Source organism: Urocitellus parryii, chromosome 6 (genome assembly GCF_045843805.1).
Source record: "Urocitellus parryii isolate mUroPar1 chromosome 6, mUroPar1.hap1, whole genome shotgun sequence".
Taxonomy (NCBI): Eukaryota; Metazoa; Chordata; class Mammalia; order Rodentia; family Sciuridae; genus Urocitellus; species Urocitellus parryii.
Genome location: NC_135536.1, coordinates 108,249,754 through 108,265,197, shown reverse-complemented (window position 1 = coordinate 108,265,197; position 15,444 = coordinate 108,249,754). Strand labels below are relative to the sequence as shown.

The following is a 15,444-nucleotide window of genomic DNA, read 5'->3' as shown; positions in this document are numbered from 1 at the left end:
TCACAAAGCCCAGAGTTCAATCCCCAGCATTTAAAAAATTTTTTTTTCAAAAGCATATTTTATTCTCAAGACATTTAGAGAAAAATGTAGTGCCACAAGAAAGCTTACACCTTGCTTTCTTTTCATGGTATGTTGCTTTCAAACTTGTACTTGTAGCACTGATAATCTGGATCATACAGAGAATGCAGCTTCTGGAAGTGGACCACCAGCTAGAGGTCGCTCAGCAGTAACAAGAAGGCACAAGTTTGATTTAGCAGCTCGCACATTGCTAGCGAGAGCAGGTAATTATATTTCAACTTCTCTTGGTGAAAGACTTTATTTTAGAGTCATTGTAAGGGCAGCATTAAAGAAGATGTAACTAATAATACTAAGTATTCAGTCCACCCACATTAACAAAATAACTATTTGTATATAATTTTCTACATATTTGCATAATTTTACTTAATTGAAATGAGAGTATACATGTAAAGATTTATTTTTTAAGTTCCCTCTGATGTAGAAGGCTATATAGGCCACTTATAAGTTTTGAGAAATTTTACAAATGATCCCTCAGAAATGATGATGAATATTTGATATTTATTATCAGTGGTGAGATATTTATCATCAGTGGTGAGAAGGAACTAGAAAGGACACTGCCCAAAAAAGTGTAGGCACAGACTTTTTTTGATGTATTCTGTGGACGTTAGGTACTCACCAGTAGATAAGGCCCTACCTAAGCAAAAATAAATTCCCTCAATTCATTAGTAAATTATTATAGGATTATGTTTTAAAGTATAAATTGGGGAATATGTTTTATAAACCAAAAACTGGGATATATGATTTGTCAAAATAGGATTTGATCTTTGAAATATTAGAATTTAAGTAATGATTCAGTCATTTTTGGGAACAGTGAGAAAGAAACTGTCCTGGAAAACGCAGGATATATATATATTTATCATGAATTGAAAGGGGAATGGCTTAGATAATGCCAAGTGAAGTTAGCCAATAACTTCCCCCAAAAAACCAAATGCTGAATATTTTCTTTGTTATAAGGAGGCTGATTCATAGTGGGATAGGGAGCAGGAGCATGGGAGGAATAGACAAACTTTAGATAGGGCAGAGGGGTTGGAGAGGAAGGGAGGGGATATGGGGTAATTAATGATGGTGGAATGTGAGATCATTATTATCCAAGTACAGGTATGAAGTCACAAATTGGTGTGAATATACTATGTATACAACCAGAGATATGAAAAATTGTGCTGTATATGTGTAATAAGAATTGTAATGCATTCCGCTATCATATAAAAATAAAAAATTTTAAAAAGCAAAAAATAAAAATAAAAAATAAACCTGAAAGAATAATAACAGCTAACACTTATTGAATGTTTTTCTATACAAAAACTAACATTATAAAGAATTTTTCATGGGTTATCTTGTTTAAACATTTAGCCCAGTGAGACAGGAGTGCTGTTATTGTCCCTATTTTATAGGAGATGAAACACATGTGATAGGTTTGTTGTATAGGATGAGTTTGGTACTCATCTTATGTGTGGCAGTTAAGAACTGGCAAAATATTCAGAATTACTTTATTCATGCAAATAAAATACCATTTCTGTTTTGTTCTGAGCGGGGTTATACCGCTCTGTGCAGGCCCACAGGAATCAAAGTCGGAGAGAAGGAATATCTTTGCAGCAAGACCCAGGGGCGTTGTATGACTTTAATTTAGATGAGGAATTGGAAATTGATCTTGATGATGAAGCAATGGAAGCAATGTTTGGACAAGACCTGACCAGTGACAATGATATTCTGGGAATGTGGATCCCAGAGGTACTGGATTGGCCTACCTGGGTGTGTGTGACTGCAGCGGGGGCTGCTCTGACTTATTTTCCTGCCCTCCTATTCATGTATCTTACTAACAGCAGCCTTGTATCGAGTTGAAGTCTCTAAAAAGCCTTACATCTCATCTTGATGTTTGGGGATTTAATGCTTGAAGTTGCTTTGATACCTACAAACCAATATGAAAATGTTTCTCTGTTGCTTTTTCTGCAATTTTACTGCTTCTTTCCCCAGACTAGATGAAGAGAGCCATATTGTGGCAATATTTGATTGTAATGTCAAAGGTAGATAACAAAACAAGCATCAGTCCCCATAGATGCTGCTGGGTTAAGTAACATAACTGCTTCATTCACATTGCTGTCTGAGTGCATGCTCTTCTCCTTCATAGGTTCCATTTAATCACTGTTAATATCTCATTCTGGGAACCAGTGCCCACCAAGATATTTTAAATACCTTCATCCAGGGACAGGGTACATGTGGGTTTGTATGTATAAATTGATTAGCATTACAATTTTATAATAGAGAGACTAAAAAGTTCTTAGACATAAATCTTATAGGAAACTAACTGCCATATTAAGTCAGTAAAATAACTGCACCCTAATGACTTTTCTCAGAAATTCAGAAAATAGATTTAGCATTTTATAGCCAGATAAAAAGTAGTTATTTTCACTTGAGAGGGTTTTTTTTATTATTATTATTTTTATTATTGCTTTAAGATAGGGCAGATTGTCATGTTCTTAATTCTTTTCTCACTCTTCTCATATTGCAATTTATTGTGGATCTCAATTCTGATTTTTAAAAATAAATAAATAAATAAATAAATAAATTAATTAATTTTATGGTACTGGGAATTGAACTCAGAGACCCTCTACCACTGAGCCCTTTTTATTTTATTTTGAAATAGGATCAGTATTACTAAGTTCCTAAGGTAGCCTCAAATTTAGGGTCTTCTGCCTCAGCCTCCAAAGTTGTAGGCATGCCTCACTGCCTGGCTTGAATTCTTATTTAAAAGAAATTTTTATGAAGTATTAATGAAAATATTGTGAATATTTTAAGATATGTAAACAAAGTAGTTAAGATTGTAAACAATCTATTTACCTCTTAATTTTATGTTAACTTGACTATAATAATTTGGTATGAAATCATTTTATGCAGCATGTTTGTGAGTCTGAAGATAGGGAAGAAGTGGTGGTATGTGAACTGTGTGAATGCAGTGTCGTCAGCTTCAATCAGCACATGAAGAGAAACCACCCAGGCTGTGGGCGCAGTGCAAATCGTCAGGGCTATCGCAGTAATGGCTCTTATGTGGATGGCTGGTTCGGTGGTGAATGTGGGAGTGGAAATCCATACTACCTGCTATGTGGAAGCTGCAGGGAGAAGTATTTAGCTCTGAAGACTAAGTCCAAGACAACAAATTCTGAAAGGTACCTTGAAATTGTGTAGCTATCTAGGCTCTATGAATATCATATACCTTAAGAGATAGGAAGTGAAGACTTTCCATGTGAGGAATAATTTTTATCTTCCCAAAGTCCTGTGATTGCTGAATTGGTGGCAGAAAGTATGGAGAAGTAGGGAATACTTTTAGGATCTCTGAGATCCTGAAATAGAGGCATGACAGCAGGTCCTTTTAGGATCTCTGAGGTCTTGAAATAGAGGCATGACAGCAGGTCCTTCACTGGAGTTTAGCAGGTCCTTCACTGGAGTTTATTAAGCTTTGACTTATTGGCCAGTTTTAGTCAGGACACTTGCCTTAACCCTCAGAAGGCATACAGTCAGTTTTTTTCATTGATGTATTATACCATATTTCTGACATCTTATTTAATATCCTTTTTTTTGGGGTGAAAAAATAGACTGCTCTGTTTAAATGAGTTGCCATGAAAAAATTTTCTCTATATCCTTAATCTCTAGTAAGTAGAATTTTGGTCTTTATTGTCAACTATTAAATCTTAAAGGCTTTTTGGAAGTTTGATTGAAAGAGTTGGTTGTAGATGATCAGGAATCTCCGCAGTTGTTTGGTAAAACAGTCACTGATTTATTAGCATGTGAATACATACTTCCTTATAGTTTTTATTAGATTACCCCATAATACAAAACACTTTTATATTTTGCTGCTTTATTAATGACCTATTAAAACATTCTAATGGCTTAATTTGCACAAATTTGGATACTAACTTTTTATAAAAACACAATGTTCTTCATGTTTGGTGCAGGTACAAGGGACAAGCTCCAGATCTAATTGGCAAGCAGGACAGTGTGTATGAAGGTAGTTGTTTGTTTTGAGAGCCTCTTTATTTTACATGTATTTTTATATATACTCTCTGCTTAACATTTGTTACTAAAATATACCATGATATGTGTCTGTATTTATGTATATATTAACTTGAATATTCTGTAGTAATAACCATAGTTTGAAAGTCAAAGGAAAAAGGACCTGAGCCCAAATATTAGCTTTACCACAGAATGTTAACTTCTGTTTTTCATGTTTTTTCCAAAAAGTAAAAAAGAGATGTAGTATATTTTAAATTTACATCCTAATTATGAAAAGTGAAAAATAAAAAATTGAGATGACCATCAATTTTTCTGGAGCACTCATTTACTTGAAATAACCTCTCCTTAATGATTATGGACAGTGTTATGAACGTTTTGTTGGTCCCACAACACTTTTTTTATTGGTTGAAACCTCCATGACCAGTTGTGACATTTTCAGTTGTTTATTTTATTTTCAACTATACTGGCTCTTTTTCCCTTCTCTTGTCTCACTCTGCTTCAAGAATGCAGTTTGGTCAGGTCACCAGGAGATGATGCCATAGTTTATGTTGTGGGTAGTGGAATTTGAATCTAGCTTTCTTATATTTATTTATTTTGTGTGCATATGGTTCTGGGAATTGAACCCACAGGCACTTTACCACTGAGCTACACCCCCAGCCCTTTTTATTTTTTACTTTGAGACAGTTTCTTGCTAAGTTGCTAAGGTTGGTCTTGAATTTGTGATCCTCCTGCCTCAGCCTCCCAAATCATTTGGAATACAGGCATGTGTTATCATGCCTAGCTAATCCAATTGTATTTTAGATATGTCTTATAATAATGATTGCCAGCAGAGCTAAATCATGGTTTATATTCACTTATCATATATTTATTTATTTAAATTCCAGAAGACTGGGACATGTTAGATGTTGATGAAGATGAAAAGCTGACAGGTGAAGAGGAATTTGAATTGCTTGCTGGACCACTTGGTTTAAATGACCGGCGCATTGTACCAGAACCAGTTCAGTTCCCTGACAGTGACCCACTAGGAGCATCAGTGGCAATGGTCACAGCTACCAACAGTATGGAAGAGACTCTTATGCAAATAGGTAAACTGAAATACTAATTTGCATTGGTTTTTATTGTCCATTTTAATTTGTTTCTTAGATAAATAGTAAGTGGTTTAATGTTTTCTTACATGATCAAGTCTCTCTAACCAGTTGTTTTAACATTTTAGAGGTATGATATAATATTAAGTTTTGATTTTTTTGTGTTTATGAACTATTGAAGTGATAAAAGGATGATTTGTAAAACACGACTAAGGATTTTTTAAACTTTGTTATAAGAGAATTCTTTAACTGACTAAAATTATTGGGCAGCGTTTTTGTTTTTATATTGGTGAAAATATGGAATTTTTGTTGTAGGGAATACAAAATAAGAACTTGAGACAGTACTGGTGACAGTCCTTTATGTGTACTCAAAGCATATTTTAAAAATTGTGTCTTTTTTACATCTATTAATATCAGTGGAAGTGGTTGTGGTGGTGGCATTGCCTGTAATCCCAGTTACTTGAGTGACTGAGGCAGGAGGACTGCAAGTTTGAAGTCAGTGTGAGAAACTTAGTAAGAGCCTGTCTCAAAATTTAGAATATATAAAGGTCTGGAGATGTAGCTTAGTAGTGGAGTGCCCATGGATTCAATCCCCAGTACTAATAGGCTGAGGGGAAGTAGATAGATAGATAGATAGATAGATAGATAGATAGATAGATAGATCAGTAAAAGTGACATATGAGTAAAAAAAATTTTCAATAGAAACTTTAATAGGTTGTTAACTTAGAAATATCTAAATTAGAACTTAGAAATATCCAAGTTTCTCTGAAGGAATTTTCTGTATAATGAAGTTCGAAATGAGCAAAATACATTGGTTTGCTGTATTTCTTTGCAGGCTAGCATCTATATAAAATAGGAAAAATTTTCTGTAGTCCAGATACTTTTTTTTTTTTACCTGTTGAGAACTAAACACAATCCTGTTTTTTCAGGTTGCCATGGCTCTGTAGAAAAGAGTTCCTCTGGGAGAATAACATTAGGAGAGCAGGCAGCAGCTCTTGCAAATCCTCATGACCGGGTGGTGGCTTTAAGGAGAGTGACAGCTGCTGCTCAAGTTCTTCTGGCTAGAACCATGGTCATGAGAGCACTGTCTCTTCTCTCAGTCAGGTGAGTTTTATTTTGTGTAAATGATGCTAAGTTGGCTTCTGGTATATATTAGATAGGAATCTGATGTTATTTGGGAGGGTAAGATAGAAAAAAAATTTTTTTGAGGGGTGTCTTCCTATGTTGCTTAGGCTATCCTTGAACTCGTGGATCCTCCTGCCTCAATCTCCTGAGTAGCTAGGGTTATAGGCATGAACCATGGTGCCTGATTACTTAACTTTCTTTTCTGCTTCATTATTATTATTATTGGCAGAGGGTGGGAAGGATGGTGCATGCCTGTAATCCCAGTAGCTCTGTAGACAGGAGAATATGGGTTCAAAGCCAGCCTCAGCAATGGCGAAGTGCTAAACAACTTAGAGACCTGTCTCTAAGTAATACAAAATAGGGCTGGGGATATGGCTCAGTGGTTGAGTGCCCCTGAGTTCAATTCCCAGTGAACTCCCCTACCCCCCCCCCAAAAAAAAAGCCTATTGGTCCACTTCAAATAACAAAATTAAACGTATGCCATCTACTCAGTATAATAACATTATTTTCTATGTAAAAAAAGATAAGTAAAAATTAGCTGGGTAAAAGTTAAAGATTGAATGTTTCTGCAGAATCAGCCCAACTATAGCAAAATCTTGCGAATTTTGATATAGGGACTCTTGCTTAGTTCATATTTTGAAATATAATACAAAAAAGAAAAAGAACACCTGAAAAACACCCATTTAAGAAAAACTTAAGTGGAAGTATTTGGTGGCAAATCAATGAAGAAAAAATAAAACTTAGAACTGTGTGGTGTTAGCTCAAGAATAGACAAATAGGATAATGGAGAAGAATAGATTTCAGAAACAGATTCACACATGTATATAGACACTTGATTTGTTGGATTTTTGTCAGTGGTTAAAACTGTAGAGCAATGTTTAAAGAATAGTCCTTTCAGCAACTAGGGCAGGGTCAGGTGGATTTATTCACATAAGGGTAAGAAAAATGAGTCTTGACCCCAAACTTACACTATATAAAATAAACCAAATCATTCCAAAGTTGCTCTTAGATCTAAATGTATAAGACAATAAAGTTTCTATAAGTAATATAGAAGAATTTATTCTTGATCTTGGGGTTGAATTTCTAAAGTCATAGAAGGTGTCCACCATAAAGAAAATGATTGGCCAGGTAAAGTGGTACACACCTGTAATCCTAGTGGCTCAGGAAGCTGAAGTAGGAGGATCATGAGTTTAAAGCCAGCCTCAACAAAAGTGAGGCACTAAGCAACTCAGTAGAGACCCTGTCTCTAAATCAAATACAAAATAGGGCTGGGGATGTGACTCAGTGGTTGAGTTCCCCTGGTAACCGCCACACTCCACAAAAAAAAGAAAAAGAAAAAGATTGATAAATTAGATTGAGTTAAAACTGAAAACTTCTGTTTAGTAAAAATCATGAAGAAAGTTAAAAAAAAAAAGCAAACCACAGAATGGGAGAAGATATTAGCAATGCATATAACCAGCAATATATAGAGAATTCCCATAAATCAAAAGTAAAAATAATTCAAAAGAAAAGTGGGCAAAATACATTTTGAGAAGTGCTTCATACAAGAGGATTTCCAAATGGTAAACATGAAAAGGTATTTAAACCTCATTAGTCTTACGAGAAATGAAAATTAAAAGCCAGTGACATCCTTCACACTCACCAGAATGACTAAAATTTAAGACTTGAGGAGGGGGTCGAACATAAGGCTGTGAAACACCTAGAGAAAATAAATTGATACAACTACTTTGGAAAACTGTTTGCTAATATCAATTAAAGCTGAATATGAACATACTCTATGACCCAGCACTTCTGGGTAGATGTATACAACAGAAATGCTTCTACATGTGCACCAAAAGACATACATAAGAGTATTCGTGACATAACAGCCTCATAGTAGAAACCACCTGATTGTCATCTGTATGGACAAATGGATGATGGTAGATTTTGTTTATATGTCAATAAAAATTAATAAACCACATAATGTAATCACATGGATGAATCTTACAAAATCTTGAACAAAAGAAGCCAGACACAGAAGAGCACATACTTTATTTTAGAGTTCAAAAAGCAGACAAAAGTAATTTATGGCTTTAGAAGTCAGTGTGGCCAGGGTTGGTGGCACACACTTGTTTTTTTTTTTTTTTTTTTTTTATTTTTGATTGTTCCAAACATTACAGAGCTCTTGATAAATCATCTTTCATACATTTGACTCTATTGGGTTTTGAACTTCCATTTCTACCCCAAATACAGATAGCAGAATCACATCTGTTACATACTCACATTTTTACATAATGGCATATTAGTGACTGTCTTGATCTGCTACCTTTCCTAACCGCTACTATCCCCCCTCCCCTCCCCTCCCACCTTCCCTCTCTGCCTCCTCTGCTGTTGTTCAATTCTCTCCCTTTTTCCCCCCTCCCCCTTGCCCATCATAACCTCTTATACTTTTGTGTATCATTGAAGGTCTCCTACCATTTGCATATCCTTTCCCTTCTCTCTCCCTTTCTCTCCCCCCATTTGTCTTTGTTTACAGTTAGTCTTTTCCTCATGCTCTTCCTTCCTGTTTTGTTCTTAGTTGCTCTCTTTATATCAAAGGAGACATTTGGCATTTGTTTTTCAGGGCTTGGCTAGCTTCACTTAGCATAATCTGCTCTAATGCCATCCATTTCCCTCCAAATTCTATGATTTTGTCATTTCTTAGTGCTGCATAATACTCCATTGTATATAGATGCCACATTTTTTTTATCCATTCATCTATTGAAGGGCATCTAGGTTGGTTCCACAGTCTAGCTATTGTGAATTGTGCCGCTATAATCATTGATGTGGCCGTATCCCTATAGTGCGCTCTTTTAAGGTCCTCAGGGAGTAGTCCGAGAAGGGCTATAGCTGGGTCAAATGGTGGTTCCATTCCCAGCTTTCCCAGGAATCTCCATACTGCTTTCCAAATTGGCCTCACCATTTTGCAGTCCCACCAGCAGTGTACAAGTGTACCCTTTTCCCCACATCCTCGCCAGCACTTATTGTTGTTTGACTTCCTAATGGCTGCCAATCTTACTGGAGTGAGATGGTATCTTAGGGTAGTTTTGATTTGCATTTCTCTGACTGCTAGCGATGGTGAGCATTTTTTCATGTACTTGTTGATTGATTGTATGTCCTCCTCTGAGAAATGTCTGTTCAGGTCCTTGGCCCATTTGTTGATTGGATTATTTGTTATCTTATTATTTAATTTTTTGAGTTCTTTGTACATTCTGGATATTAGGGCTCTATCTGATGTGTCGGGGGGTAAAAATTTGTTCCCAGGATGTAGGCTCTCTATTTACCTCTTTTATTGTTTCTTTTGCTGAGAAAAAACTTTTTAGTTTAAGTAAGTCCCATTTGTTTATTCTTATTGTTAACTCTTGGGCTATGGGAGTCCTATTAAGGAATTTGGAGCCTGACCCCACAATATGTAGATCGTAGCCAACTTTTTCTTCTATCAGACGCAGTGTCTCTGGTTTGATATCTAGCTCCTTGATCCATTTTGAGTTAACTTTTGTGGCTGGTGAGAGAAAGGGATTCAATTTCATTTTGTTGCATATGGATTTCCAATTTTCCCAGCACCATTTGTTGAAGATGCTATCCTTCCTCCATTGCATGTTTTTAGCCCCTTTATCAAATATAAGATAGTTGTAACTTTGTGGATTAGTCTCTGTGTCCTCTATTCTGTACCATTGGTCCACCCGCCTGTTTTGGTACCAGTACCATGCTGTTTTTGTTACTATTGCTTTGTAGTACAGTTTGAACTTTGGTATCGCTATACCTCCAGATTCACACTTCCTGCTTAGAATTGCTTTTGCTATTCTGGGTCTTTTGGTGGCACACACTTGTAATCCCAGTGATTCTGGAGGCTGAGCCGGAAGATCACAATTTTGAGGCCAGTTTAGGCAATTTAGGGAAACATGTCTCAAAAATAAGAAGGACCAGAGGTGTGGCTTAGTGGTAGAGCACCCTAGAGCTCCCAGTACCCAAAAAAAAAAAAAAAAAAAAAGTCAAATGTGGTAACTTTTGAGGGTTATAGTGACTGACAAGATCCCAAAGCGGCTTTTGAGGTACTGCTATTAATGTTTGTTGAGCTGGAGAGTAGTTACAGGGGATTACTCACACTGTGAAAATTCATGTGACATGAAAATTCCTACATGTTATTCTCTGGTAATTGGTGATACTTAAAGTGTACACCAGTATTTATTGAAACAAGAGAAAGTTTAGCTTGCATAGTATTTTTGACATTTACTAAGATGCAATAGCATAGCTTTCATTTTATTCTGGTTTTTGATGCTGTGGATGGTATGTGGGGCTCCAGATAGTCCCTTAAGAATCTATTTTCTTTATCCATTTGAGTGTTTTCCTTTCCTGGCAGTGGTTCGAGTTGTAGTCTGGCTGCTGGTCTTGAGTCTCTGGGGCTAACAGATATCCGAACGCTGGTTCGATTAATGTGCTTGGCTGCAGCAGGAAGAGCTGGCCTCTCCACCAGCCCTTCAGCTACAGCAGGCACCTCAGAACGTTCACGAGGCAGTCACAGCAAGACCAACAAACCCATTTCTTGCCTCGCCTATCTGAGCACAGCAGTGGGATGTCTGGCATCAAACACTCCTAGTGCTGCAAAACTGCTGGTGCAGTTGTGTACACAGGTAAGTTTGCTTCAGTATTTATCCTACTGCATAGCTTATTTCCCTCTGATTCTTGGAGAAACATTTATTTGAAATATTTTTGTTCCAAAAGTATATGTAAAAATTAAGCCTGTTTGTTCTAATTGCCTCTTCAGAACTTGATTTCTGCTGCAACAGGTGTAAATCTAACCACAGTCGATGATCCAATTCAGAGAAAGTTTCTACCAAGCTTTCTCCGAGGAATTGCTGAAGAGAATAAGCTTGTAACCTCTCCAAACTTTGTTGTAACACAGGCCCTTGTGGCATTACTAGCAGACAAAGGGGCCAAACTGAGACCTAACTATGATAAGTCAGAAGTTGAAAAGAAAGGTAGGTTTTATACTACTTAAATAAAGTTTTCTAATCAACTAAATTCATGTTTTTTAAAAAATGTATTTTTGCATTGTTATATGTGATATTATAATAAGTAAAATGTGAGCTTCTTAAGTTTAGAACATAAAAAAGTACATGGATACTTTTTCACTGTGTACGGAAGTATTAAAAATGCGCCAAATTAGTATATAGATTGTATTTTGACTCACAATATATAATAATCCTGGTAGATTTCTTTAATTAAAATTTAGATAAATTCAGTGTTATAGAATAATTATAATTTTAAACACCACTATGTAATCAGTGGCTATCTTCTTCCTCTCTCTCTCTTTTTTTTTTTTTTTTTTTTGGAGCGGGGGGAGGTGCTGGGCATCAAAACCAGAGCTTTACACATGCTAGGCAAGTGCTGCACCACTTACTATGTCCACAGCCTGCATCCTGCCTTTTTTCTTTTTTCTTTTTTTGAGAAAGGGTCTCACTAAATCACCTGTACTGGTCTCAAATTTGTAATCCTCCTGTCTCAGCCCTCTGAATAGCTGGGATTACGGATGTGTGCCAATGCATCTGGCTTCTACCCTTCTCTTCATCAGGCTATTTGGCCAAAGAGATGGGCTTTTGGATCCATCAGCTCAGTCCCTTGACTGGACTGTTTAATTCCTTTTTCTTCCCCCCATGTGACTGAACCTGGGAGAAATCAAACAGGAGAGAGCATGCTAAGCATGTGCTCTCCTACCAAGCTACAACCCCAGTTCCCAAGTTCTCTGAGCAGGGAAAGCCAAACTGTTATTTCTAAGGGCATGCTATCTCTGCATGAGCATTAAAATTATTCCTACTGTATTTCTAGCCTACTGAGTTCTTAGAGCAAGGATTATTTATTGATGTATAAGGAAATGTTTACTTGTAGTCAATTGAGACATTATAGAATTTAATATGAAGTAAATGCTTTATCTCTTATGTATATCTTTGTGATATGATTGCTTGCAAAAGTGCTAATTCTTAGAAGAAATGGGTTAACCCATTTTTGTTTGTTCATCACCACCAGCTCTCACCTGGGCATCATTTCATTGTTTTGTTTAAGCAGGTTTAATTGCCCAATTGTATGCCTATCCTTCCTATGATCCTTCTGCTGTAGGCCCTCTGGAGCTGGCTAATGCCCTGGCAGCCTGCTGCCTCTCCTCCAGGCTGTCCTCACAGCATAGGCAATGGGCTGCTCAACAACTTGTACGCACTCTTGCTGCACACGACCGTGACAACCAAACTGCTCCACAAACACTGGCTGATATGGGAGGAGATCTCAGGAAATGTTCCTTTATCAAGTTGGAGGCTCATCAGAACAGAGTATGTATTTTGAGTATAAAGTGTATTAATCACCTATGTAAAATAGCTCAGTTTAGATCTTAGTTTCTCATCTCTCTGTCTTTGTCCTTCTGCGCTCTCTCTCTCTCTCTCTCTCTTTCTCTCTCTCTCTCTCTCTCTCACACACACACACACACACACACACACACCCCAAGATTTGCTTACTAGTTACCAACTCTACTTTCTTTGTCCATTGGGTTGATATAACAGCATGCAAACAGGAGAAATCAGATGGGGGATGATGGAAAAAAAAAACCCGAAGAATTAGCTTCACAAAAGATAAAGGCTTATTTATGCAAAAGGAAAATCTAACCTACTGGGCTCTGACCAATGATAAGTGCATTTGGAAAATGAAGACTGAACTGTCTTACTTAAGGAATTTTAAAACCACTTCTTAGTCTGTTGTTTATTTTATAGAACATTCATGTGTTAAAATATTTGTATTTTATTGCATTAAATATGTTTAGTCAAGCTTTTAGTATATTTTAGATAAGTCAAGTGAGTTTGGAAAAGCTAAGTCTAGCAACAATCAAGTAAGTTCTGATTAAAGGATTTTATCATTTGAAAAATTCTATGAAAATTAAAAAGACACTATCATGAAACTGTGAAAGTGTTTATGCTATAATTCAATATGCATGGTCTCATTTTTTTCTAAATGGCTTACAAATATATGCTTACTTGAAGTATAGTTTTAAAGTACTATTCCCAATTTTTCCAGGTAATGACATGTGTTTGGTGTAATAAAAAAGGTCTCTTAGCTACAAGTGGGAATGATGGTACCATTCGAGTGTGGAATGTTACCAAGAAACAATATTCACTGCAACAGACCTGTGTATTCAACAGATTGTGAGTGTTTGCATCACTTGTATAACATTTAAGAGAATCCCAAACATGTCTCATCTTGGTTGTTAATGTAATCAAGTTGTCACTAAATTTTTTAATAGTATTATTAAATCTCCAGTGTTTATTTTTACTTTCCAGGGTAGTAATTCAGAAAATATAATTATAAATTAACTATATTTGACTTACTCAGAGTCTACTGGCAAATAAATTTTCAAGTATATAAAACAGGTTAATTTTTTTATTAGTTTTCAAGGATTGATTGGGAATTAGCATAATTATGTTACTTATATCAAAATATAGCAGTTTTTATTATATTATAGCCAGTTGTAGGTATCTCTTTTCTGAGGACTTTCCTAGAGATTAGGTAAATAGAAATCAATGTATTTTGCATGATAATCATGTGTACAATGTTTATAAAATCTGCATATCTCTGCGAACAAATTATGTACTAATTAAATGAGAAATAGTATAAACATCATTTGGCTATTGTGCACTCTAATCTTAATGAAATCTTTATTTTAAAGTTTGAGGTTTAGTTTTCTTTTGAATAATAAGGATTAGAATTTCATACAATCTTTTGTATTCTAGGGAAGGGGATGCCGAGGATAGCCTTGGGTCACCCAGTGATCCAAGCTTCTCTCCTGTTTCTTGGAGCATCAGTGGCAAATATCTAGCTGGGGCTTTGGAAAAGATGGTGAATATCTGGCAAGTTAATGGTAAGAGTCATACAAATGGTCAACTACTTTTTATGCCTTTTAACCTTCTAAGTCCAAACAGTGGCTTCTCTATACCTTGAAAATCATAAGCTGTTTAATAACTATCAAATCTATGTAAAATGTGATTTAAATTGGAGCAAAAAAACTCATTTCTGATTTTTTTTTCTTGGAATTTCAACTAACCTAGTAGTTGTAAACTAAAAATTCTTTGAGTACATTACTAAGTAATATTTGAGGAAAAATAGTGTTCACTGAATTTTAAACTATGTAACCTTTGGATCGCTTAAATATTTCTCTTTATATTTGTTTCACAGATACAAATTCTTGTTGATTTTTATTACACTTCTCTGGAAAATAAAAAATAAAATGCCAGGCACAGTGTGCATATCTATAATCCCAGTAATTCCAGAGACTGAGGCAAGAGGATTGCAAGTTCAAGGCTAGCCTCAACAACTTAGCAAGGCCCTAACTTAGTAAGGGCCTTATTTGTCTCAAAATAAAATTAAAAAGGACTGGCGATGTAGTTCAACAGTAAATAGATATGGGGCTCACTCTGTCATATCAAAAAAAAAAGAAAATGGAAAGGAAGAAAAGAAAAAAAATATAATCCTGGGCTTATTAGTATTTTTGTTCATTTTCACATATTTGAGGAATGGGTATTGTACTTCAGTTATTTGAGGAATAGCTAGCTTTTACCCTAAATAAATTATTCATATTAATTTGGTCAATAATTATTAGGAAAGGTCTTAGGTATTTGGTATTTGCCACTAAATATTTCCTTTTTTCCCCTCCTATACCTGTGTAATTTTGTCTTATTAATAGTTACAGAAAACCTATTAATTTAATAATAAAATAAATGAAGGATACTGTCTTCACAGACTTATTAGTAAGCTATTATGAAATTAGGAGCTGCATTGAATATATTAATAATTTAAGTAATTTTTTTTGTTCTTGTTATTTTTCTTAAATAATTAAATAACAAATAGTTAATAATTTCCCCCTCTATAGGAGGAAAAGGATTAGTAGATATTCAACCTCATTGGGTATCTGCCCTGGCTTGGCCAGAAGAGAGTCCAGCTACAGCCTGGTCAGGAGAGTCTCCAGAATTACTGTTGGTGGGACGGATGGATGGATCTCTAGGACTGATTGAAGTTGTTGATGTGTCTACCATGCATCGTCGAGAACTGGAGCATTGCTATCGAAAGGATGGTAAATGCACTTGTGTCTAGTTGAAAA

The 15,444-nt window shown here is 35.7% G+C and overlaps 1 protein-coding gene across 1 annotated transcript in view; it reads left to right on the top strand.

The window, feature by feature from the left end:
* Herc1 (HECT and RLD domain containing E3 ubiquitin protein ligase family member 1) overlaps positions 1-15,444 on the top strand; it is a 191,842-nt gene that overhangs the window by 145,065 nt on the left and 31,333 nt on the right. The window contains exons 43-54 of the mRNA XM_026384846.2: positions 157-281; positions 1,607-1,827; positions 2,971-3,239; positions 4,026-4,078; positions 4,968-5,168; positions 6,098-6,272; positions 10,672-10,942; positions 11,077-11,290; positions 12,426-12,631; positions 13,368-13,495; positions 14,081-14,208; positions 15,217-15,417. Of these exons, the coding sequence (XP_026240631.2) occupies positions 157-281; positions 1,607-1,827; positions 2,971-3,239; positions 4,026-4,078; positions 4,968-5,168; positions 6,098-6,272; positions 10,672-10,942; positions 11,077-11,290; positions 12,426-12,631; positions 13,368-13,495; positions 14,081-14,208; positions 15,217-15,417 (2,192 nt within the window). The remainder of the gene's footprint in view (positions 1-156; positions 282-1,606; positions 1,828-2,970; positions 3,240-4,025; positions 4,079-4,967; positions 5,169-6,097; positions 6,273-10,671; positions 10,943-11,076; positions 11,291-12,425; positions 12,632-13,367; positions 13,496-14,080; positions 14,209-15,216; positions 15,418-15,444) is intronic.